Genomic DNA, 26,147 nt, shown 5'->3' with positions numbered 1-26,147 from the left:
CTTGTTGTGTTTCCATCTATCCTTTCTTGATCCAAGAATAATATTTTGTATTTAAATAGCAAATTATACAGTGACGGGACAAAACACAAAAACAACAGGAAAGAAAACATGTACAAACATCCTTAAAAACATCTCGCACTTGCACAACAAGATTTAAAAATCAGGAAAAAAACAAGGAAGAACACTTAACTAGTCTGAAAAAGTTAAGCATCTATTCTATAGAAAGCCTCAGGTTCCCAGGACTAACTGATTGCCTGCCTGCCGTTTGATGACGAACAACACGGAGCAAAGAGACAGTGTTAACGTCAGATTCTGGAAAACTTTTTGCAATTACAGGCTCACAGGATGTTGACTGTAACAGCAAAACAGCATTTTCCCAGGAAGTCAGGCTACCGTTTGCTTTAACTGAAACTCTACGTCAACTTCAGTGCTCCGTCTTGTTATTTGGATGGAACATTCAATGTGAAACTAACAACTAGTCAGGTACAAAAAAATCTTTTTATAAAAAGGAAGACAGCAGCATGCCATTGTGAATGATGTTAAATAGTTTTGCAGATGTGTTCAGTGTTAAACTAGAGAACATGGCAACATGAGCCCAACTAAAATTTTAAAGATCGGACTCTAAAAAAAAACCAAAAACAAATACTGGAACTTAAACATAGAAAATCTGTATAAATAGTAATTACACAACTCTTAAAAATATATTAAAATATTCAATGAAAAAAATCCAAGAGAAGAGACTAATGTTTCAGTGAGGCATAGTTGTCAGAAAATGTTAAAGGCGTTTTTCACTCCACAATTTACTCTAAAGAGGTGAGTGTCAGGGTCAAACTCACTGGAAACATACACACTACGTACAGATTTAAACTTGCAGTCTTAAATCACACACACAAAAGTACATCCACACACAAAGTGCAAGAGAGTGCCAGTAGAACAGCTATTGGAGCAGTGCCTCCCATAGGCCTCATTTTGGTCAGTGTGTGCTTCACCACGTCCATGTATCACATCTACATTCCAAGGTGCAGTCATCTCCTGCCCATCCAAAGCCAAACTGGGACTGTCCTATCCCTTCAGCTTCCTCCACTTATATGAGGATAGCTGTATCTTTCTTTCCACACCGCTTCCAACAACCAGCGTGCATGTCAGCAGTGTCAAGTCCCTCCTCTTGCCTTCGGAAACACAAACTAGCTTTGCCTGGAGTAGGGACATTAGCTGATCAGCTGACATCTTGCTGACAAGCCTGCGCATCCAAAAGAAGGAGGCGCACTTTGCCTCGCAGGAAGTTGACGTGGACTTGAAGCAGATCTGCTGCAGAGGAAACCCTCCATGTTCCCTCAAGCCCCGCTGCACTTGCTGGTGGCGTATACTCCTGAAAGATACAAGAAACATTTCACTTTTGATTTAATTTGGAAAATGTATCTTTTTAGTTGAAATTTCAAAACCCTGCATTACAGCTGTTACATTTTCCCCTGTGGGAAAGCTGTAGAAGCAAGGCCACAGACATTTTTTTTATTGGTCAACAAGTGTCATGGTCATTTGGCTTATGAAGTAAAACTGCAAATATCCACACAAACCTAGCATAGCATATCTCGGAAAGTACAGAAAATACTCACATTAATTATCTCTCGGTATTGAAAAGAAATATGTAACCTTTTCAGGCTTGGATAATATTTTCTTTCTTTCTAAATGTTGTCGGGGTTCCATGCTAACAACCCTGTTCCCTGTTTAAAATGATCAAACTTATTTGTCACTGACCCCTGAGCCTGGACACAGACTGCTCATTGAGCTATAGTTTGTCTGTGCCCAAGGCCTCAGCTTGTTCTTGGATCTTTTCTGTGCTGACGCAACTTCCGCAGTCTAAGAACGAGTTTGTCTTGCAGCCTTCTTACGAAAGTCTCAAGGCAACACTTGTAGAGGTTGTCCCATGACATCCCTCAGATTCTCTATTACCAGGGAAAACGCTATTAATTCATTACAAGAGACTAAACTTGAACTCAAGTATGACCACTATATCGTTCTATCCTCAAAAGTGACTAAAAGAAACCTAATTTAAGATATGAGCGATGAATCACTGAGACGGGGGATTAACAATGCTTGCAAAAGACAAGCAGTGGAAGAGCAGGGTGTCTTCCCAGGGAAACATCTCTGGCTTACCTCCAGTGATTTGGGAATTTGCAAACTTTTAATCTTATTGATGTTTTTTCATAATATTATTGTAATTAGACTCTTTTCATACTATTAAGGTGACAAAAAGCACACCGTAAACACATTGCTTTTGAATTTCTGTTGTGAGCCTGCTGTAACTCACCTGGATGTTGAGGCTACGCAGCACAGCATTGATGCTGAGCAGGTTTCTGATGGAGTTATCTATGTGGCTGTGCAGTGCTGTGTTGGTGACTGAGGTACGTAGCAAGTTGAGGGCCTGTTGTAAAAGCCATAAGCCAGACTGCACCTCCTCGGCTTGCTCCAATGCCTTGCCAAAGAAAGCGAGAACAGATAGGAGAGTCTCATTATAAAAGCCACAGGGAACAAAGGAAACAAGCATTCAACGCTGTCATTAGAAATTAACTAAATTACACACTAAAAGGCAGCACATTTCTATGAACTTTATAACACGTTATAGCTAATACATCTATCTATATCTAAATATGTTGTCAGCTGTTCTAACATTCAACTGTTTTCAATGAATACTTACATTTTTCTTCTCCCAGACATCAAATTCAACTCTGGTTTGGGGAACAGTGACAGATTCTGACAGGCTACATCCTTCTCTACATGACTTCTAAGAAAACAAGAGAGTAATAGTGTTAATGTTTGGGGTACTTTGATCTAATGGTACATCAAATGTTCAGTATGGCTGATTCCAGGACCACGGTATCGCTGGCGAATGCTTCGGCCTCCTGTCAGATCTAAGTGCATGCATACATTTTTCTCTCACCATAGCGACTTCTGCGTCTCGTGCTTCCTTAATGAAATGGTTCAGGACCCTCAGGTCACAGATTGGCCTCAGCGGTGATGGTAGGCCTGGCCGTGTCCACTCCAACAGCATCAACAGCAAGGCAAGCAGTCCTGCCATCACAGATACAAAAGAAATCACAGTCACTCAAAGGCCAGTTAACATGGAATCTAAATGAAAATGAGCTGATTTGCGTGGACTCACGTTTGTGTAAATCATGATAATAGACTGACACGATATGTTTTCTACATCATGCCTCAAGGTTCTGATGTAAATTTCCTTGAGAATTAACTTTTGTCACATCTGTCCCTAAAATGCTACTTCAGAAACACTAGACAACACTAAAGCCTGCTGGGTTATATTTGTTAATAGCTTTTTGTTATGCCAACACTTAAATGCACAGTATGTAATTCCCAATGTCATGGGTCTCCCAATCAAAACAAAAGATGTAAGTAATGTCATGCGGGTTGTCTTCATTGTTAATCCACCACCATTGCCAATGAAAATCCATCTATGTGACTATGTGATGTTATGTCTTAAAAACTCATGTCTTCAAGTTAATGCCCATGCTCAGGTATTTCTGCCGTATGGCGGTCAAAGCTTGCACAAGCGTCACACACAATGCAGAGCGGTGACAGCACGCTAAACTAACATACGCTGATGTGCTGTGTAAGCAGTGTAAACACCAATGCTACAGTGCACAGCAGTTACAGGTTGCTTTTAGAGACACCGTTCACCCTAATACAAGACACTGTACCATCAATATGATTAAAGCTATAATTTTCAGGTAAAAAGGTTACATAATGTTAAACCCAGCTCACCATCAGAAATTATCATTGCCATTAAAAAAATGTCATTAATTTATATTTCGCCAATTTATGAAAACTCTCTTTCAGTACTCGAGCAATATTGACTTAAACCCACCATCCTCCTCTAGTGACGTCAGTTGTGATCTTTCAAGATTAAATATGTGATATTACATCTGGTGACTCGTTGATGCAACTCACATATGGTCTGAGGCTTTCAGGGGTATCATCATATCTACTTAATTCCACTATCGTTGTCTCATGACCTCTTCAGATCCAGATTTTAATCAGATAGCAAAGTATATATGAGAACAATTACGAATGTTGCAGATATCTTTTACAGTTTTCTGTCTGTCCACTGTGAGTTTGAGTTGATTTTTAGCGCTGTGTCACGTTAACACCAGCATGATTAAGCAGTTTCTCATCCAGTTAGTTTCATTCTTGCACATGACACAAAAGAAACCATGTGATATCCTGGATTCTGAATAGAAACCTGCAGATATTATGACAGTGCAGAAATGACCGTTTCCTTGTTCAACCCTTAGGGTGGTTCTATAATTAGGCCATTAATCAGCCTTTTTCAGAAATGTAGATTTTACTTCTAACCTTTTCTCAATGACCATGAAAGAAACTTCATCACACAACATCCATTGAAAGCACGCTCTGAACATTAAGGATATACTTGTCAATGAGACTGGTTCTAGTGTTGTGGGTCATGTGGACCTCCAGCCCTGTTCCTTCGTGCCACATGCTGAATGCTTTCTTTCACAGCAGCCTGGATGTGTGACGCAGATGGATGATAGGAAATACAGATGATGTTCCCAGGCAGACAGGTCTGATACAGGCTAGATCAAGTTCCCAGACTCCCACACATTAGCACAAATTGACCTGAACACCAGAAAAAAGGTTACACTAATATTGCAGGTTTGTGACTGCATCACTGAGAACTAATAAGATATAACATCAAGAATTTTAATGTCATTTCTAGTAGCACGTTAGCAGTGGTCCTTTAAGAGGTCAATAGTATAATCAGTTTAACCTCCATGCCCCCTGTTCTGTGACGTCAACGTCATGGAGGAGACTGCCAATGTCACATAGGATCAGTCTGTGTCTATAAAACTACACATCTGACTCATACCACCCACGTTTCACAGAAGCCTCATGTATGTACATATTACCGCACACAGTCCCACTGCTACCAATTGCTCCATGCGAATTAGTAACAGTATAGCGCAGGAGCAAGCCCCTATAATCCCCGAAGACTTTCAGTCTGGTAAATATGCACATACACCAAGAAATGGTGTCGCCAGGTGTGCAACATTCAACAGTGCATGCCTTGGACATGCATTTTCAAAGAGGCTCATAGGCTAATTTAAAATACTTAATTACTCATCCTGAATACAGGATGTAAGCATAGCAGGAAGTGAACACTGAGTGGGACGAATGACAAAGCATTTCACACCGGGAATAAATCTGTATGCATTCAGTGAGCTGTCTGCTGGCTGCTCCACTTTACTTAGATGTTGGTAGATTTACTGAGAAAAATCAGATCCCAGTGTGATCCCAAGTTTACCCAACACACACCAAATCATTTAGCAGTTCCAGAGGCGACATGAGGCCTGCACAGACGATCTAATGGCACTCATTTCCAATCAATCTGACATTTTCCAAAAACGCGGCCACTTCGTTGAATAAGTGTGTGTGACTCAGCTTGAGGATTATCTGTGACCCTTTCAACTCTGCCACTGCCTACGTGAGAATGCGTCAATCTACACTACAGACACACACGCTCTCTCTCCTTTCTCACCAACGTGGTGGAATTTGCAGTCCAGGACTGCAGCCACACTACAAGTTAACAGCTTTGTCTGCCAGCGTCAGCTGCCAAAACCATGTTGCTATTTTAAATTGGAAGCTGTAGTCCACAAGTGGCAGTACTTTGGATAACGGAAAGCCTCGCACCAGGTATGTGACTGATGCTTTGGAAAGGTGGCGGGATGCTCACGTGAGGTGATGCCTTTGACATGTGCTATTTTAGCTAACAATATCAAACAGGTGCACAGAAACAGCGCCGACATATTTAAACCATGTAGTTGGCATGGTAGTGATAATAATGAGAAGGGCATACTATTTAAGGTTCACCTCAATCATGGGATGGTTGCCTTTGAATGCTTTGTGACCTCCTCTCTATTTTGAACAGGTCTTCCCCATGACAAAGTGAAGAGAAGCTCTCAGATAACACAGGTGTGACATCATTTCCTGTTCAGCTTTGCTGGAATCCCTTATAACTGTCCACCCTGGATAACCCTTTACTCTCCTCTGCTGACATAAGTATGTGACAATTGTGGCGAAAATTGCAGATTCAGCTTTTTGCATTCAGTACCCTTAAAAATTTCCAGTTTGCTGCGTCATGCTCGAGAAGAGTGACTCAGAATGTATTTTCCCTGTGAAACCGTGGCTTACAGTAACAGGAAAAAATCCATCTTCAGCATTAGTGAGAATCAAACCAACAGCTCTGACAAGTTTAGTGCCTTGCCACCCCAGTAAGGTTCAGGACCAACATAATGCCTCATATCAGCTTTAAAATATTGTGTTTAACTTAACTCAATAGTGTTTATTCTCTTATAATAAGGTTTCAGTGTCCATCACCTCAGAGTAATCTGGCTTCATTTAGAGGTAAATCCGAACGATTAATGGCTATTTCAGGGATTAAAGTTTTGCAGCACAGCCTAATGTACAGCAGCCTTCTAGGAACTGGCATTACACAATCCATTTCCATTAACTGCAGTGTATAAACACAATCCTGAAGTATGCAGAGATAGGTCTGACAGCGTGTAGGATGTGGAGCCGGACACAACTTTTTGGTAAAACAGGCATAACTATTCAAAGAAACCCAGACCTCCAGAGACTCCTCTTATAATGTCAAGATCCACCGGTACACATACATGTGAATAGTACGCTACATCCATACATCATCAACGTGATAAACGTGCTGTAATGGTTGTAAAGCACTGACCATACAGACTGATGGAGCGCACAGTTAATGCACGCCAAGTAACGCGCCAGACTAGATAATATCATAAGTGCTCTTACCTCTACCCTTTTTCTGCAACATTCGCAAACAGGTGCCGCATCTTTTAAAAACATTGTGAAAGGATTCAATAAAAGCTCAAGCTTCACGGCTCGCTTAAAGGCACCGGTCAAATCCTGGAAGTCCAGCATACAGCCATGTGCGCTGGTCCCAGCGCTAGTCCTGCCGGCATCAAAAAGATCTACGCTGCGGGTGAGAGCAGTCACCTACCAGACTTTGCATCACTGCTGTGCTTTGGCAAAACCTTTTATTTACCTCCCCTAAGGATATACCGATAACGCGATAGCCCGCAAGGACGAGGGCGCGCCTTTTTACGCACCACGGTGAGCGATTAAACATCAACCCATGCAGTCCCCCTTTGCGTAAAGCGTGAAAATTGACTAACTACTAAAGCCAGTGTACAGAGAAAAAAATCATGAAGGCATGTCCATAACTCACTGGGAAACTCCATAGCGGTATCCGCAGAGCCCCTCACAGGGTCCTCGCGGTTTGGCCCATAGGTCCGTCTATTGCCCATTAATTGGAAACGAAGCTCTTTTGTGGATCTCCTGCACTTATCCGGTAGGTGTTTCTAAAAACTGATCCCGTTTGATTTGTTTATTGATGACTTTGAAAATAAAGTTGCATTGTTTCTAGGATGACAATCTAAACTACCTCCTCCCTTAAGGCAAAAATGTTTTCTTTCATTGTTATCCAAATAATAGGCTATCCCTGTTTGGAAAACATTTGGCCTAAAAAGTAAATAGTCTCAAAAAAAAAGCCGTGCGGAGACTTCCCATCCATTGTTTGGATGCTTTTCAGAAACGGTCATTACAGTAGTATTTGTTTTGTTTTATTTTCTTCTTAAACGATCCTGTGATTTAAAACAAATATTACGTGAGCGATTTAGCTCTGATTGTCACAATCACAGGTTTTTAATACAGGACTATCATTCACTATCACTGACATCTATCGTGTGCCAGGGCGCATTCACTGACCAGATGATGCCACACAGAACTCAAGTGTCATGTGTCCGGGTCGAGGGAGAATTATTTTTGCAGGGTAAGACACGTTAGTTAACGGCACGTGCCATTATAAAGTAGATGTTACCGTATAATGTGATAGAAGGAAAAACACGTTTAATTACAACACAGATGTGTTGCAGGAACTGCACCAAGGAGACAGACAGGAGAGCTTAAAGAAAGAGGAGTCAGTCAGATTCAGGAGAACAATGAGGAGGGAAGGAACTCTAAAAGCTGCCATCATCACAGGCAGCACACTGGACAATAAAGCTGTTAATAGCAAGTTTGAATGCTGATGGTAGGGACAGTATTGGCCTATTTCACACAGGGGAGACCCCTGGTATGTTCTGATGACTACTCTGTAAGGTATATATGGTCACTAATATGCAGACAAGAGACAAATTAAAGGAAAAACCGTCAATGAAGGATTGGAGAGACTAAATGAATGTAGATGCTCAGAATAATTTGATGTGCATGACAATGATGTGATTCACATGCTGTGGTTTTTGCAGTGGCTTGTGGGGGAATATCATTTGAAGAACGGCGGTCATCACCGCAGGGGAGCTCAGAGACATGGACGATTGTGAGCACTGAAGCTGTTCTGGAGGCTGAAGCTGTCATGATGAAACAACACCTTTTAGTGACACTTAATGTTGTTGTTTCCCTTTTATCTGTCACCTTTCTTTTCCTTCTCCAATACTGAAGATACATTTGCGTCCTCTGTAGTGGCTGAGGCCTTCTTGGTGGATTTCTCCCGTACTCGTGGTTAGAGGTAGAGTCACTGACTTCACTTCACTTCTTCATCCAGTATCCTGCTGTGTCAAAATTGGGGTTAAAAGGATTTTAACGAATGTAGTTGCGGCAAACACTTTAAAGGCATACTACGCAGAATTTGTCAGCTGCTGTTTGTTAACCCACCATTCAAAAGCATTAGTATTTGTCTCAACAACCAACAATCAGCACGGTTTTGGTTAGAGTTATGCTACGTACATGATGCACATTATGCAAGTTAAAAAAAAATCTCACTGATTGACTTTTGGTTTCATGTGGGACACGAACAGCTGTCTCCAAGGTGAAAGTCCTGTGTTGTTTGAGCTGTCAATCCACCCCACCTCCTCCATCTGCCTCCTACACTACATCACCTGACTTCTTCCTTTGCGCCCCGCATAATTCCTACAACCACGAGGGGTCACCACCTAACAATAAACGTAAATATGAGTCGTACTATGCTGCTTGCACATTCAACCTATAGAGCTGTTTTTCTAATGAGGACGACTGACCTTGAACAAGTATTCGCATCAAACCTATTCAACGTGTGAGAAGTCAACATGGTGGCAGAACAAGTCCACTTGAAACACTATGTCACACTGAAGCACACCTGAGTACACAAGGACACTTTTTGGAGGTAGTGAGTACATATTTTAGAAATGTCAGGTTTGCAAAGCTAAACTTTTCAGAAGCATTTTCCCAAATTAGCCTTTGGAAAGAAGCCTTGTCCCTGCAGTCTTGGATGTACCAGAGTATTGTTTTACAAACCAATGCTAGCCATCGAGAACACTAACAATGAGGCTTTGTGGAGTTGTGAAGCTACTGATTATGACTTTAATCCCAAAGGATTTTTCGGATTGTGGGAGGAAGCCGGAGTACCCGGAGAGAATCCACACAGACACATCAGTGAGGTCAATATGAAGATGTTGTGAGCACTCTTCCTATGACCGCCTCAGGGAGCTCCAGATCATTATCAGTCATGCTTGATATGCAGTATATTGGCAGATGAACTGAATTCTGAACTCTGACAACATCTTGTTGATGATTGGCCTGATGGCCAGTAGACACTGACTAAAGGAAAACTTAAACTGTATTTAAGTAACTTATCTCACAATAAAAAGACAATTTTTCCACCAGCAAGATTTTAGTCTCTCAGAATCTTAAACTTTCCAACTGACGACCATTTCATCTGGAAAATATCAGTCTCTTTAGAGAAATGTCAGTGAAATTCAGTAAAATTAATGACAAAATTACACTGACACTGACTCAGGTACATATAGATTAAATATAATGTATCTGTGCCATCATCAAAATAGAGTAACTACTACAAGATGTAGACTTTTTCAAGGGATCTGTTCATGTACAGCGCGAGTGTTGGAGTTCATCCATGGAAGCATTCTTAGAATAGTTAACTCTCAATAAGGCTTCCTCGTGATACAATAAAATAAATAGGCCAAGGACAAACATAGGAGCCAGGGTGGCATTACTGTCTCAGTGGCATTTTATTAGACTAATGGATGTGGTTAGGTATCATTCCGTATAAAGTTAACAATATTATGTAATGCAATGTAACTTATATTATCCAATTATGACTATGCATGGCTTGAACAATGTTATACTGCAACTGTCTTCTCTGGACGTGTTTATGTAGCATATCAACCTGACCCCTGAAAGACCCTCTGGAGCCAGAGAAAAGGAAATGTATAGAAATTTCCTGGAAGTCCCCTTAGTGTGTCATAAAGGAAGGGGTGTCTTCCAGGGGTTAACAGGAGGCTTTTACATCAGACAGGATAGGTATGTTTGCATATGCATTACTAGGAGCCAACATGCAATGCCAAGTGACACACATAGCTTCACTTACACAAATACTTGGAAGCACTGATAAAAGTTATCAAGCCTACACGTTTGCCTGCTTACCATTTCATGAGCCTATGCAAGGTGCATGTGTACACAAGTGCATGCACACATATACGGTGAGTGGGTGTCATATAGAAAATGATTAAAAATGATTAAATTGCATAAAGAAGTGATTGACAATATCAATCTGTGACTGATGACAATATCACCAGTAATGGATGAATTCATTGATCTATGTGATCTATGGCATTAATATATTACCCTGCAACCAATAACCAAGTAGAAGTCGCTATCAATTAAAAAAAAGCTTTTCAAAGTTATGATGCCAAAATGCTAAAAAAAAAATGTGATACCCTAAGTGAAGGACTCATATGCATTTAACATGAGTTGATTTCAATGTTTTTTCATGGTATTTACCTATTATCCTCAAATGAGGGTCATTTTCTACACATTCTTTTATATTTACATATTTATATCTATACTCTCTTGTGACTCAGCTTTAATACTACATGGTCAGCACGCTGTTGAGCTGAAGACAATGTTGACAGATTGTTGCACTGTTTGCACAAAGGGCTGTTTGCTTATGTCTGAGCCAACATGAGAGAGAGACAGAGAGGAGCGGCAGACAAGGTACGTGCTGCGAGCCATGCTTCATGACCAGAGCAGGGGATTGAGGTGGGAGGTGAGGGATGTGTGGGGACTGCGGGGGCAGGGGAGTCCAGTCACAGTGACTCCTTGGTTGGAATGGGACACAATTATTGAATTTAAGATGATTTAAAAGAGGAGGGGTGATGTAAAGTCGAGGATGAACGCAAGTGATCTTTCCCCGTGCCTCACTTACACAAGTTAATAAACAAAGATGGCCAGGGGTGACAACAACCAAACAATACAGAGGCAGTGTACCGCTGCGTGTGTGTGTGTGTGTGTGTGTGTGTGTGTGTGTGTGTGTGTGTGTGTGTGTGTGTGTTGCTTTCTCATCCAGTTTTTGGCTCACAGCCAGCTAGGTCTACTCCTCTGGCGCGACAGAAGACAGGAAGCTAACATAAAAGAATGGGGGGACTGTGAGGACACAGGAGCCAAGGCAGGAGCCAAGACAGTAGACACTGACAAGGGCGGAAGTTATTGTTTCAACTTACAGGCACCCACAGTGACAAGAGTCTTATCACTCTATTGAACTTCGTATGATCCCATAGTGATTCCACAGGTCTAGAGAGCATTGCAGTAGCCTCATCTCTTTCTTCCTGCACAAATGCTGTCATTTGGCCTATGAGTAAAGCATTTACCCACTAAAATATCAAGTGGTTGCTGGCCAATAAACACAACACTGTAAAAAAAAGATATGTAACTGTATAGACCACTTCTCTTGCAACTATTCTTAAAGAATGGTTGTAAATGGTTGAAATCTCCCCCTATGAAATGTGACAACCCTTTAAGACCCTCATACGTCACCCGTTCTCATCACAGCTGTTCATGTGAACATGTGCGACCAAAGTTTTCTAATATTCCATCTTTAGCGGTGGTGATTTCTCCTGCATGACTGTGGCAAGTCCTGGTATTATCGCAAAGCTAGACAGAAAGAGATGGAAAAGCATGGACGCTCGTAAAACATTCACAACTTGCACCAAAGTCATCAAATAAAAAAGAACTCTGCTTCATTTCTGTACCAGTGGTGCTTTTTCAGCAAACAAACATGTGTGCTGCCCCGGCCAGCCTTAACAATTCAATAACATTGTCACAATAGCTAGCTAGCTAGGGTTACACTCCGCTTTTCCAAAACCCTGCTGTTCCGAAAATAGACTTCCATTCATCGTAATGCCGTGGTTTCTCATTTTTTCTAAAGACCCCACTATTCCGAAAAGGCTATTGTGGTTCCCCTGACCCTAACCCCTAACCCTAACCATATTGGGAAGTAATTGGAAGTTGAAAGTCGGATTCGGAGTGGGGTGTGTCGGGATGGAGGGGTTTCGCAATGGAGGTGTTTCGGAACGCCAGGCTGTTCCCCTAGCTAGTTAGCTACTGAGACATCAGCAAGGGAGGCAACCGCCATTCCGACATAACGCCATTCCGACATTAGGGCCTTATTGTCGGAATGGCAACACTTAAGCCTTTAATGAAACATCCCATCATTCCGACATTTTTTGCCTCCTAAGGTCGGAATGGTGGTATTTATTTCTTTTTTAAATGTCTTGCCATTCCGACACATCTTTTAAAAGGGTTAGGGTTACGGGTTATGGGTTGCGGATTATGGTGAAACTTTGTCGGAATGCCGGGACGTTCGCATGTCGGAATAGTGGTATGTCGGAATGGTGACATGTCAGAATGGCGGTATGTCGGACTTTTGGGATGTTGGAATTTTGGGATGTCAGAATGCCAGCATGTAACTCATCAGCAAAACTCCAAACCCTTGGTTTGAAGTGTGCCTCTAAAAGACCTCAGTCTGGAGGGCCATGTAGCCCTGACACTTCACCTTACCCCTCTATCCCAACTAGCTGGCATAGACCCCACAAGTCCTTACAAAACCCAACGACCCATGTCACCCCAGCACGACACAGAGTGCCCCCAGGTGATTCCCGGGATGCCATAGACCACTCGGCTCCCCAGCCTCCATACGCCCCCGCAAATGTCCTATAGGGCCAAGGCCAGCCAACTGCAGAGAACACCCAGGACAGCCAGGAACCACCAGTGCCCCTGGCCCCACGGTGGAACAAAGGTCTGAGGAGGCCCCAGTTAAGCTGCAACAGAACAATCTAATCCTAAGACCCCAACACCAAATAATGCCAGGACAACACAAGCCATCAGGCCACACACAAACCTGTGGAGCCCAAGCCCGGCCGCACAACACCACCGTCAAAGCAAAAAGGGGGGGGGGGGGGGGGGCATCCAACACAAAGACACCCCAAGACCCATGCACACCCCCTCAGAGACTCAGCTCCTCTCCCAAACCACTAAACCCATACCATCATTAGCAATGAAAAAGACAGCGTCACACCCAAAACTAATGCATAGAGAGAGACATCCCTAACAGCAGTCACAGACTCCCCGACCTCCCAAGTGAAAGAAAAGGACCCAAACAAATGAACAAACAAATAAAACAAACAAGTTATTATAACTTAAGTACAAAATTACATAAATAATTCAGAAATGAGCTCCATAAATGAAATAAAACAATAGTATCGATAAAATACATCAATAGAACCTAACACTAATAAAATACATAAATAAAATGTCATACAAAAAAAAAACACATGAATACTTAAACAGATAAAATTCAATCAAAAGCCAGATTCAAGAGGTAGGTCTTGAGTTTGCTTTTGAACCTATCATTCCCTGCTGCCCTCAGGTATTCAGGCTGGCTGCCCAATAGACGCAGGCTGTGGTAATAAAAGGGGCAGGTGTATTGGGATTAGGCCTATGAGTCTACATCCAGTCTAGCAGCTCTGCGAGGCTGTACTTTGGAACAGCTTTGCTTTGAGCACCATGCAATTGCCATGACGCTAAAATGCTCACAGTTACAATGCCGACATGCTTATGTTCAGCATGTTAGCAATTTGCTGATTCGCTAATCAGCAGTTAACACCAACTGTTGCTAATGCTGATAGGAGAGTCATGAGTTTTGCAAGTATTTAGTCGTCAGCATCCCCCAAGAGAAAGCTGGTGGATGACAAAAGTTATTACAAATCCTCCTGATGGATAAAATGTTTGCATCAACTTGCAAGGAGAGCCATACAAAAGTTGTTGACATTTCAACCAAAACCACAAATGTTATTCTCTTGGTGACACCAGAGGGAAAGTAAGGGGATCACCAAAATCAAAAAGGTTTCATTATCACGGGACCATGAATGTCTTTAAAAAATATATCACAGCAATCCATAAATAGTTGTTGAGACATTTTAACCTGGACCAAAGCAGTAGAGATACACATCCGCAGAGCCACGGCGCTAGCATGGATAATAACTACCAATAGTCATTCCTCGTCCGGTGGTTCCCAATTCTGGTCCTAAAACTGCTCAGTCAATTATTTAATTAGATTTATCTGGCATCTTGTTTAAATTGGCCGATATTTGACAGGCAGAATACAGAGTACACAATATCAGAGAACCACTGCTTGACAATTTCTCTCTGAATTTTTAATTCAAAGCACTGATACCATGCAGTGTTTCCTCTATAACAGCAGAGCAGGTCCGCAGCTATATAACATTATCCCCAAACACAATGAACTCAGTATTCGTATTTTTGGCAGTCAGAGTTGGGGATGGGTGAAGATTATAAATGGTACATTCAGTTAATGCCACCATTTACCACTCGGTTATTGATTTTTGGTTGTTTAAAAGTGCAGTTGGCAGCAACAAAGGCACTGCTGCCGGTCTTGCTACCTACAGTACGATTATGTATACTCATATACAGTACTATTACAACAAAGTTCACCACTCAAAGTAGGGCACTCATTTTTCAAAAGAGGGTGTGTTACTCAGCTAACTGTGTAGAGATAGACTATATATCAAAAGGACCAGATGTCCTAAGGACCACTAACCTCACACACCTCAGACTGCTGTTGGAAAAAAAAACCTTGGGAAAACACTGCCATCCCTCGACATCCTTAGCTTTTCTATTTCATTTACAAAGCATTGCTTTTGAAAAGGACTGAATCATAGCTGCTTTGAATGCAACAGAGTTTTGAAATTGCCTCAGCCAGCAGCCGTGACACCGTGATGACTGCAGGCTAATCGTTCGGAGCAACTCCGACTGTCAAAGTTACATACATTTTTGCCACTCACAGGCTGAGAATCCACAGAAACTTACCTTGTATGAGTTCAGAGTGAGAACTATCCTTGAGCAGAGCTTGTTTTCATAATGTTGTCAGACACTCAGAATAACAACCTCAGCCCATGAGAAGCAGAAACAAGCAGTTTTAATGTGCAACAAAGCACTAATCATATACATACAAAAACATGCAAACATATGGCCCAGGTTTAGTAATACCACAATTCCCCTTTAAATTCCATACCATTTAACCTTTTGACACCAACAACATTATATCCTCTCTCTGTCCATGGTCCCGCTTTCTCACCTAAGCCACCCAAGAATATGTCCCTTATATCTTTGGCCTTCAGATATTTCCACACTATCTACTGCCCTGTGAGCAATTTCCTGTATCAGTTTGTTTTCTTGTATCTGGTATTCTCCCTGTTGCCAAGCTGCCTTGTGTGGTATTTTTCTGGCCTAGCTGCCCCTAGCCTCACACCTTCTCTTATCCAGTGGCCTCTCATCACTTGTCATGTCCACTACACACTCTTCACAGTAACTACCACCTGAACATCCTGGAGGACAAGTTAGATAAATACTGACAAATGACTCTGCCCAGTTAGAGCAACATTATTGATTTTCAGAAAAAATTAACATGGTTTACCAAGGATTTTTTTGGTTGGTATTGATCCACTTGACTAATTGGCCGTCACTGGAATTTTAACTATCTTGTAACTTTTCCACGTGGTTCAGATATTGAGCAAAAGACCACTACAAGCTCAGCTTGTAATCTCCACAGGGACACATTCACTGGTCAAATGCATAATGTTTAATATATACGATTATAGAAGTACGACAATAGCATGATACTAAATTGCAGAAATATTAAATTACAGTAAAAACCACTTAAAAGATTGTATTGACACAATTGTCTCTTATCACATTTATATTAAAATGACAAAACATATGTCTAAAGTAGTTTCCTGGTAAGTTGTAGCACACTGTTACTGCAACTTCTCGTGCTATTTCCTTTTTACAAATAAAGTTTTTTGAATCAGCTGGTGTCATGTCTGTCCTGTATGAGCATGGGGTGGGATGGGTTAAGGTTACTACTAGAAAAAGGAAAGGATTATGCGAGACAATTTCCGTTAAAGAGTGAACAGAGTGGCCTCAGTGCGAGCCAACACTGGTGTGAATGTACTCATAGTTCAAAAAACACATCTGGGTGCCTCCACAGCCACACAGCAGACGGCTGTCCATGAAAGTGCAAGAAAATGTCCATGAGAATGAGAAATCATGCCTGAAGAATGGTCACAGTGGAATTTATAAAATGCATGTAGGTGAAGCCAGCACTGTGACTGAGCAGACAAAACCTCAACTGTAGTAAGTTTGACAGTGTGTACTTCATGTCTCCCCCAAGTGGTGAAAGAGTGGGACGACACATGAGAACCCAAACCCTCTTTCAGCTGTCTTGTCTGCTGTTTCCCCGAGTTGCTGGCAGCACACCTAAACTTCTTTAAACTGCAGGTTTTATAAACATATATTACAAAAAATGTCTCCTTACAATTGCACACATTGATTTTGACCTCTTAGTTTGTTGGCTTCAGTAATTTATACATTTATGTTTAACAAAAAACAAAACTGTCAACTTACTGGAAACATAAGCTCGATAGACAATGGGACATTTGTCTAACATCAAGCGATAATCTGATTACTCCAGTATACAGTACGCGTGCTTTTAAAATTTAAAGCCATAGGCGGTGAGGTAAAAACAGTCCAGCATTGTTGCAGGCTCAACATCTCGTTTGTGCCTTGCTCTTGTTCACCATGTTGTTTTGGCAGTACAATCGAATCTACAATCAAACTGACAGTTGTGGTTTTATTTTGCAGCTAATTCAGTGTTTTTATGAATGAATACCACACTAATACAAATCCTTATGCATCTGGTTACAATAATAATGTAGCTGCAGGTCTCCCCTAAGTGAGTCAGCGTGAAAGAGATTTCAAGATGGCCTTTTAGCCCAAACATGACCTCAAACACAAATCAAGGTGTGAACAACCTGACAATGGTTTAGATTCCAGGGAATCCCCACTAGTCTGAATTGAAAATGTCTTTTAGTGCCTACTGACTGGGACAACTCAAATGTTGTGTTTGACAAAAGGCCAACACTGTCTCCTAGAAATTATGTTTATATTCTACTGAAGTATTTTGCCAAATATGTAATCAAGGAAACATAACTGCCTCCTGGGATTACGCTCAGGGGCATTGGTTCGCTGATTGAAGGAAGGGCTACACTGTTGTTGACGAGACTTCGAGGCAGACAAGCCCAGGAAGCACTTTGCTTAAGGTTAGGGAAATATCCTGGTTTTGGTTAAATAATAACGCAAACACTGAATGGATCATGTTTCCAGGCATGTTTGATTGTGTAAATATCTAATCAAGAGCCTGATCTTTCACTAAACTAAACCAAGTGCTGTGAGTGCCTAAAAATAACCATAAACTAGAACCACCGCCTGGCAGTTATATGCCTCAACATATAATTGCAGAACAATGAAAGAAGTTATACTTAACAAAACCATGTGTCGTCAGTTCTGGATATATTCATTGAAATGCTGTTCAAACGAGTATATAATTTCTCTGACACGACTCAGGCTTGCTTTTTTCTGAGCTTAAACAATTGTCAAAATGGAAATATTTACTAACCCCAGACTCCAGCATTACTCTGGCTAACTGCACTAGTGATGTCTATGTAGCTCGTTAATACTGTCTAAGGCGAAAGCTAAAATCAAGTGCTTCTCCTGGTGACATTAATGGGATCTCATAGCACAGACAACATCCAAATCAAGTATCCAGCTTAAAATTGTTAAGATTGTATGTTTCTAAATTGTATGTTTGTAGCATTCTCAGTGTAAGATCCATCTTGCACACTAGGGCAGTTTGCAGGAGATAGTAATGCAGCTGAGGCCATTAGTCTCTCCCAGCCAAAAGTGTCTTGTCCCATAAATGATAAAGAATTAAAGAATCTATCAATCTAGGGGAACCTTGATGTGGGAATGTGTTCTTTTCCATGTTGACAGGCGCCAACTTAGTGAAACATCAAACCACAAACAAAAAACATTATCTGATTGTTCATGCCAAAACCAACACTTGCATCACTCACTCCAGTGGAACATAAAACATTTGATATAACAGAAAGCACTAACCCCATAACACAAAAAGGTCAATCCAATAAAAAAACAGACATCTAAGTGAAACACAGTCTGTTCTTGTTCTTGATCAAATATTTCAGTTAACCCTGATACTACAGCAATATTTAACAGAACTAATGTGTCCTAAAGACTGTTCTGATTTTTCCTTTCCTTAATTTTTACCCTTTCCTAATATCACTCGAGTCAGGTGGCTTTTCAAACCACAACCTTACATTTCACAGCACACCTACCACCACAGAAGTTGATGTAACTGCTCAGTTTGAAATATTCCATTACCAAGATTTCTTTTCTTCAAGTGAATTATATTGGTCTAAGCTGATCCGATCAGCTAATCAGGTTTAAGAAAATAATTTTAGGTGAAAGAAAGGCCAACACATTTTAGGGCCAGAAAAGATGGTATTGTTAATTACACTAATGCAATGCAATCATTTTCAGGGATACAGATCAAAAAGTACTGTAGTTTTGAAATCTACCAAGTTTCCCATTTGGTCTGTCACGTTTCTTCTCACGGGACTAGACAAGTGTTTCGACTGCAGACGGGATGTAAAGGACATAAGGCACATGACTGCGTAGCTGTCCCATTCTTACTCCAATGTCTGTTTATTCTAGTGCGCTTGTTGCCTCAGAGATATTTTAGGTTCCATTGTAGTTCTTCGACCTCTTTCTGGAAATTCCTCATGGGTTTGTTTTCATGGCTATCAATTTTCGCGGTTGAAAAACCACCCATTCTTCAGTCATGATGAAACCACCTGAAATGTCTCAGACGAGATACATTTATAAACAGGATTAAAAAGTAAGGAGAAACACGTTGAAGTCACAATTGTACATTTTTAATAGTAACTTCAACATATTCATAAAATGAATGTTTCGTTCTGCTCACTACTTTTTTTGTTCTGTGTTGAATGACAAAGAAATCTTGAATCTTGAATCTTGAAAATGTTTATATAATAATATCACCCGTTGCCAGTAAACCCAATTATCTGTGGAATGTTCCAAACGTGTTTTTGGATCCTTCCACAACTTTCTTTGACCAAACTTGTTTGAAATATGTTGCTAGAATCAAATTCAGAATAAGCAGATATGTAAAAAAAAAATTATAAAGTTGATGAGGTAAAACAATATATTGTCTCAGGATTGTGATATAATGTACAGAATCAAACCATCACTGTAAAAAGTGGTCCGTGTTGTTTGTCCTGGGATTGTGTACCACTTCCTCAGAGCATGCATGACTGACTGACCCTTTTTTGGTTTTGGAGCATCCTCAGTCAAAACAGGAACAGCACTGGCTCAGCGTGCTGGCATACAGCTTTGAAGTGTTGCGCAAAATGCAGACAGAGTTCAGACAGTTTGCAGCGTGATACTGTTTACAGCAGCAAATTTAGAAGTATCATTTAAATTACACTGTCTGAAATGATGATCACATCTTTAGCCAGAGAGAAAAATAGCTCTCCTCCTTATTAAGGTTTATTCAGGATTATTACTCAAGTTTAGACACTATGGCAGTTTCATCTCTTATGCAAACATTTCTATCTGTAGTTGGCAGTAGGGTATGGGGAGATTTTGTGATGGCTGAAGTGAAATACTACTCCAGGGTTCAAAGTAAATGAAGAATTAATCCCACATGAAGAGGCTTTAAAATGTGTTTTGTAGGTGACTCCAGGTATATATCAGTAGAACCAGTGCTACAGCCATCGTGGTTACTCATGCTTTCCATCTATACTTTTTTTAATAATCCAAATTTCAACTTTTATGATAAGTTTGGAGAAAAAAAAACATGATGGATGCTTTAATTTCAAACACCTGGTTTTGGTTTCGAGGGTCCCTGTAGCCACCTAACTGAAATGTTGAAAAAAGGCTCCTTAGTGTTTGACTGACAGACGGCCTGTCCAATGGGAGCGTGGCAGGGTGTAAAGTGGTCCGACAGCTGTGTCCGCCTCGTGCTTCTTTTCTGTCAAAAATATATATGCAACCAGCTTAAAGACCATTGTACAGGCTACGGTATGTATACATCAAATACACAAACTGCTTTGGTCAAACTATCATTTGTATTCAGCACAACTGGTAAAAATAACCAAATATATGCAGATTGCATTTGTTTATAAAAAGGGCTGAGCAACCTGTCTCTGGCTGAGGTTTGTCTCCACTGTGGCCGCTGCTCTCCTCTCCAGCCTGTTTAAAGCAGTCAGAGTCACAGCACTCACACAGAGCAGTGTCTCCCTCTGGGGCACGCCAGCTGAATAACAGAGAAACATACTGATAATACGCCTAAGCTGAGATGCCCCAGCTAAATAGATACACTTGGCTGTTATAGGCTGTAACCAGAAATCACATGCAAGACCAAATCATGATGAACTGATTTAAGAGTCGCTAGCAGTTTGGCAGCCTAACCTGAATGTGGGCCTGTGGAAGAAGCAGGCTTTATCAAGGTGGCTGTGTGAGTTTTCTTTCAGGGTGGCCCGAAGGTGGCAGATGATGAACATCTACAGAAAGAGAGAAAAAAAAGTAGGCTACATTTGACATAGGATTCATTCAATCAACAGTACACTGTAGATGCAATATGAAATGCATTAAATAAGCCCAATAAATTACATAAATGGCACCCTTTGTACTAAAATGATGACTCCAATTATTATCATTCAGAAAGTTATGAACAACCTCTTGTCCAATAAGGCCTTGTTACCTGTTCCCAAGAATCCAGGTTGAAGTGGAAGGCTTGGACACTGAAGCACAGCCTGTTATCTTGCCCTCTAGGGAGGAATTTAGACGAGGACCCTGGCAACACACTGTCCATTAGACATCTGTAACAGTGGAGCAAGACATGCTGAAATGATTCCACATACAGCATAAAATGTCAGACAGGACGTAGCCAACCTAGTCAAATAAGTGTTGAAAATTGAAAAAAGATTGGAAAAAATGGACAGGTTTACCCATGCTTGGTGATAAACTTGTAGCTTGGCAGGGAGAGAGGGTCAGGCTTCAGTGTAGCTACACAGTAGTCGACATATAGAATCAGAGGAGGGTGCAGAGGGGCCTCCACACTGGCCTCCAAAAACACTGACTCCCCCTGCTGATACACCGAGGAACTGCGGAGAGAGGTACAGCCATCTGCATAAGAACAAACAGACATATTTCATCAATCTTAATTTCATATGGATTTCAGAGAGAAACGATGTTGTCAGAGAAATCATCCACCGATACATTCTAGATTCGATGAGATAGTGGTTTCACCTGCCATGGTACGAAGAGAGAAGTGCAGAAGGCCAAAGACACTGACAGTGGATGTCATGGGTAGCCAGGTTGGGGTTAATGGTTCTCCAGTCACGGTCTGCTTTCTGTGCTCACATAAAGATATGGGACAGGTAATACAATTACAAAGTGTTGATAGCAGCTAACTGCAAGTCAGAGTTTAAGAGTTTAAGCAGCCCAGTCACCAGAATCAAATGTTAGCATTACACGGATAAGGTACATTTGTACGTTTTGTACATATATCAATATTTCTACAATCTTAGTCTTATCACGTTCATATTACATGTATTCAATCCAACTTTCATGTCAGGAGGAGGAGGGGATGCTGGAGACACTTGAAGTGAGCGAAACTACTGGATATTTTCTTGCAACATGAAGGAAAACATACTGTTTCAACATATCTGTGCTTTGCAGAAATGTATATTGCCAACATTTGTTCTATTGACTGGGTTGGCATTATACATATGCATTATTCATACAGTAATAGGACATTGGTCTTACCTTTTATAATGGCACTCAACAGGTATGACAGTAGCGGCCCCTCTAACTATCACACTGCCTGTAGAGGTGAGAACCAGGGCAGGAAACAGTACCAGCTGGTTGGAATAAACAAGCCACTCACCATGAACCTGGGTATAAGTAATTATTCATTAAAGCATGAATGAAAAATATCCTAGGTTTCAGTGCAACTATATACTACTGTTGGTATCATGATTGTAAAAGAGAGGTATAGCACATTGTACAAATAAGGTAAGCTAAAAGTTGATAGTCTAATGTAACTCGTGGTGCTGTATTAACAGACTGCACATGAACACAACAATGTAATGTTATTTGACACAGGCTAGGCTTTTCCTGCCTGGCAGACTTTTGTGTGAGTGTGTCTCTCCCTATACACAAGAAAAACATTATCTGACCTTTTCCCTGGCTAACCTCTTGTTTTAACATTCTTCTCTTACACTTGACTCAGTGCCACACTCTCGTAGCCCCGCGGAGATGACCATTTCAGACTCAGATATGGGTCTCTTCGGTCCGCAGGCCCTCTGCTGTGTTGAGTTAGCTCCGAGTTGAAGATGCTCAGGTTTGAACGGAACACTTCTCTCCAGGAAAAACTTTCGCTGTGCGGTTATTCTCACGTTGACTTCGTCGCACTTTATTTCCAGACTTTTTTCAGCGAAAGAAACGTCGCGCACAGCCAACAAAACCGCGACTAAGGAGCCGAAGAGTGTATATTTAACACGGGTCGCCATTTTTTTGGCGTAAAAACAAGCAGGCGTTTCATTAATTGGCGTAAAATGTAATTACAGTCGGCTAGCTTCAAAGACTGTTTCAAACATTGTAAATCTGATACTCCAAGAAAAATAAATAGGACAAACTAGGCTACAACTTAAAAACGATGAAATATTTGATTATGATTGAATCAAGAATATTATCCTGCAAAATCTCCACAAAAATTAATTAAAGCCAACTCTGTCTGCGCTCATTTTCCGCTTCGTATTAGCTTTAATCCACTTTGTTCACATAATGAAACAGCTAACACTGATTAAAATGTTTCCAAGACGGAGACAGTTACAGAGATCCCAATAATATTCTTAAAGGAATTGATTTTAAACGTGTGAGACCGACGACAACTTAGATTCGCACAAATTAAAATAAACTGACGAAACGCTCCTGAAGGCACCATCGTCAGGGGGAACAACATTCAGGCGGAACTCGAGTATTGTAGCAAGTGCTTCGAAGGGAAGGTTATTGCAGTAGCAACCGACGACAGCCGGATGAACATGTCATGTTTTGAACGGCTAGAAGTAAAAACCGTTAGGTAAAATGCGAAATGTGTGCTTGTTAGAGACAAATAGTAAAAATGGATCAAAAGTTTGTGGAAGCGGAATCTGAGGGGATTGACTGGGGAGGACGTGGAGCTACTGAGGGAGAGGAGACGAGCAAAACCTTATCAAAGAATGTCCACACCTGTCTTCCTTATCCACTTACAGACCCTGTTAAATGTTCTCTAATAAAAGGAGACTATCTCTACTTCCACTATGGCTGTGATGGACAAGATGACCGAGGCTGGGGATGTGGCTACCGCACCGTTCAGACAATGGCTTCCTGGCTGTGTCATAACTGGTTTCCACTTAAGGACAAACACAGACCTCCACCAAGCCTCCCAGATATCCAGCAAGCCTTGGTCACAATGGGGGACAAACCAGGCTCGTTCTCCTGCTCCAGGGAGTGGATAGGAACATTTGAAGCCTCCCTGGTCCTTGACTATTTCTATGATGTGCCCTGTAAGCTGGTACATGTCAGAGGTGGAGGGGCAGAGCTGGAGCAGGTTGCAGTGGGAGAGCTCCATCAGCACTTTGAGAAGCACGGGTCTCCAGTCATGATGGGAGGGGACAGGGACAACTCTTCTAAGGGGATATTAGGGGTGTGCACAGGGGACAGTGGGAGCTACTTGTTAGTAGTTGACCCTCACTACTATGGATGTCAGCTGGAGAAGACAGAGCTGCAGAGGCGCGGGTGGGTGGCGTGGAAAAGAGTCTCATCTCTGGATCAGTCTTCATTTTATAATCTGTGTATGCCTCAGACTGCCAAAAAATGAACAAAAACTAAGTGACAGACCTTATTGTGTCTCAGAATTACAAAGGAATTATTATTTGTGCAGATGAACAGTTGTGTGATTTTCTCACAGATGCAATTAAACATGTTTTATGGGACAGATTTGTAATGCATTGTCTGCATTTATGATTCAAAATAAGCTGCAGTGCCATCCTGTGGATGAAATCAATAATTACAACACAATAAAACAAACATAAAACAATTTGATGGTCACTTTATTCATTATTGCTTTATTCAATTCATATCTTATTGGATATCTAGTTAGTATTTCCCTTATTGATTTTTTTTTTACCAAGCTTCAAAGTAAATGTCTTTGTATTCATGACCTTTTACATTAACTGATCTGCAGAGTAATTGATAATGAAAATCATTATTAAATGGACTTAATAAGACAGACTCCAGTCAATTCCCCATTTTATTGCTTACAATTTATAATCTAATTGGACTACATCTTATTGCCGTCGTATGTGTTTTGAGTTGCAAGAACTCCAAACCCTTCTACAGTGGTAACACACTTAAAACAGAGATCGCACCCACTTCATCTCAGTTATCTGGCACACAGTCATTATAGAAAATCTGAAAGTTCTTGTCGACATCCATCCTCCCCTTGAGGAATTTCTCCAGGTTCTTGAGGGGAACTTCCACCATGTGGTTGTTGACACGATCATTCAGCCCATAAGCTGCGAACACAGGGAACTTGTAGCGCACAAAGTATGGTGCATTTTGGTCAAACTCGGTGCAGCAGTAGGCCGACCACACGTACTCTGGTACAGCCACTCGGTCCAGGTTGTTGCGACGGATGGTGTGGCCAGAAGTGGTGACCCCTGTGACCACAAAGGCTTTGCCACGGCAGTAGTTGTTGAGACGTTTGCGGATGATGTCCTGGTGTTCCGCCCAGGGGCCCAAGTTGAACTCCCTGATCTGGGGTACCACGTTCGTCAAGCTGTAGGTGGAGGCTTTGTCCAGAGGGTCAGCCTGATGCTCGTCAGGGTTTAGCTGGCCACGTTCATACTGAACCACATCAGCGTAGTCCTCCAGGACTGCCTGGGAGTCCTCAAAGTTCATATGCATGCTTGAAGATTGGGGGAAGGGCTCCATGTTGCTGCTGCTCTTTTCTGAAGCCAGCTAGGAAAGTAGAGGGAGAAGCATAACATTACCTCAGTTTGATTACATCTGAAAAGTTAAAAGGACAGTTCTAAAAATCAGAAATACAAACATTTTCCTCTACTATAGTGCTATTTATCCATCCAGATTGTTTTGATGTGAGTTGTCAAGAGATATCAGCTGTAGATATGTCAGCCTTGTCTTGAATATAATGGAACTAGATGGCATTTGGTTTGTGATGCTCATCACCACGTAGAGGGAAGCGTGCATCTACTCATGGATGAGAGGCTCGTTCTCATGACAGCACAGGATGAAAACATTAATACATCCTCCTTGGCTTCACTGTAACTTTAGCTAACCTCCCGTCCATGAGTTGATGCACGATTCCTTCTACTCGGTGATAGTTTGTCGGCTGTAATTCAGTAGAAAGAATATAATTCCTACATGAATTTACAAAATACAAGGTCTGTGGATTATCTGGAGAAACCAAGTCATTACTCCTGGTAAGAAAATATTGCTGTCGAGTTTTTCAAATAAATTTCCCATCTAATTCCATGATATTTACAAGAAGGCAGACGTCTCTACAGCCAATCTCTCCAAAACTCTGCAACTTGTAAGAAAAAACAACTTACACTACAGGTAAGAGTCAGTCAGTTTAGGGTGAACTGTCCCTTTTAAAGCAGGAAATAATTGTTTTACCAGTCAGACAATTTGCCACATTCACAAAAAACATATTTAAAGTATGAGAGTACAAG

At 41.3% G+C, this 26,147-nt stretch overlaps 2 protein-coding genes across 2 annotated transcripts; one reads left to right on the top strand and one right to left on the bottom strand.

Moving 5' to 3' along the window:
- Positions 1-24: 24 nt before the first annotated feature.
- Positions 25-22,941, bottom strand: epoa (erythropoietin a). Its single transcript, XM_084343758.1, has 11 exons — positions 22,632-22,941; positions 22,177-22,304; positions 21,658-21,761; positions 21,357-21,534; positions 21,110-21,227; positions 20,818-20,909; positions 20,547-20,662; positions 2,939-3,069; positions 2,696-2,782; positions 2,309-2,473; positions 25-1,369 (listed from the first exon to the last, which is right to left on the bottom strand). The coding sequence occupies exons 1-11, from the start codon at positions 22,920-22,922 to the stop codon at positions 1,217-1,219; spliced, it is 1,563 nt and encodes a 520-aa protein (XP_084199884.1). The 5' UTR covers positions 22,923-22,941; the 3' UTR covers positions 25-1,216.
- Positions 22,942-23,399: 458 nt separating this feature from the next.
- Positions 23,400-24,490, top strand: ufsp1 (UFM1-specific peptidase 1). Its single transcript, XM_084343967.1, has one exon. The coding sequence runs from the start codon at positions 23,534-23,536 to the stop codon at positions 24,269-24,271; it is 738 nt and encodes a 245-aa protein (XP_084200093.1). The 5' UTR covers positions 23,400-23,533; the 3' UTR covers positions 24,272-24,490.
- The last annotated feature ends 1,657 nt before the right edge of the window (positions 24,491-26,147 follow it).

The sequence above is a fragment of the Pagrus pagrus genome, assembly GCF_965226575.1.
Source record: "Pagrus pagrus genome assembly, chromosome: 22".
Lineage (NCBI taxonomy): Eukaryota > Metazoa > Chordata > Actinopteri > Spariformes > Sparidae > Pagrus > Pagrus pagrus.
This window is presented reverse-complemented; position numbering and strand designations above follow the sequence as displayed.

Excerpts from the sequence above, each read along its gene's own strand:
- epoa (XM_084343758.1), bottom strand. The coding sequence starts at position 22,922 with ATGGCGACCCGTGTTAAATATACACTCTTCGGCTCCTTAGTCGCGGTT. Across the intron at positions 2,783-2,938 it reads GAGACGCAGAAGTCGCTATG|AAGTCATGTAGAGAAGGATG; the intron begins GTGAGAGAAAAA and ends TTGTTTTCTTAG. Across the intron at positions 1,370-2,308 it reads TGCGTAGCCTCAACATCCAG|GAGTATACGCCACCAGCAAG; the intron begins GTGAGTTACAGC and ends TGTATCTTTCAG.
- ufsp1 (XM_084343967.1), top strand. The coding sequence starts at position 23,534 with ATGGATCAAAAGTTTGTGGAAGCGGAATCTGAGGGGATTGACTGGGGA.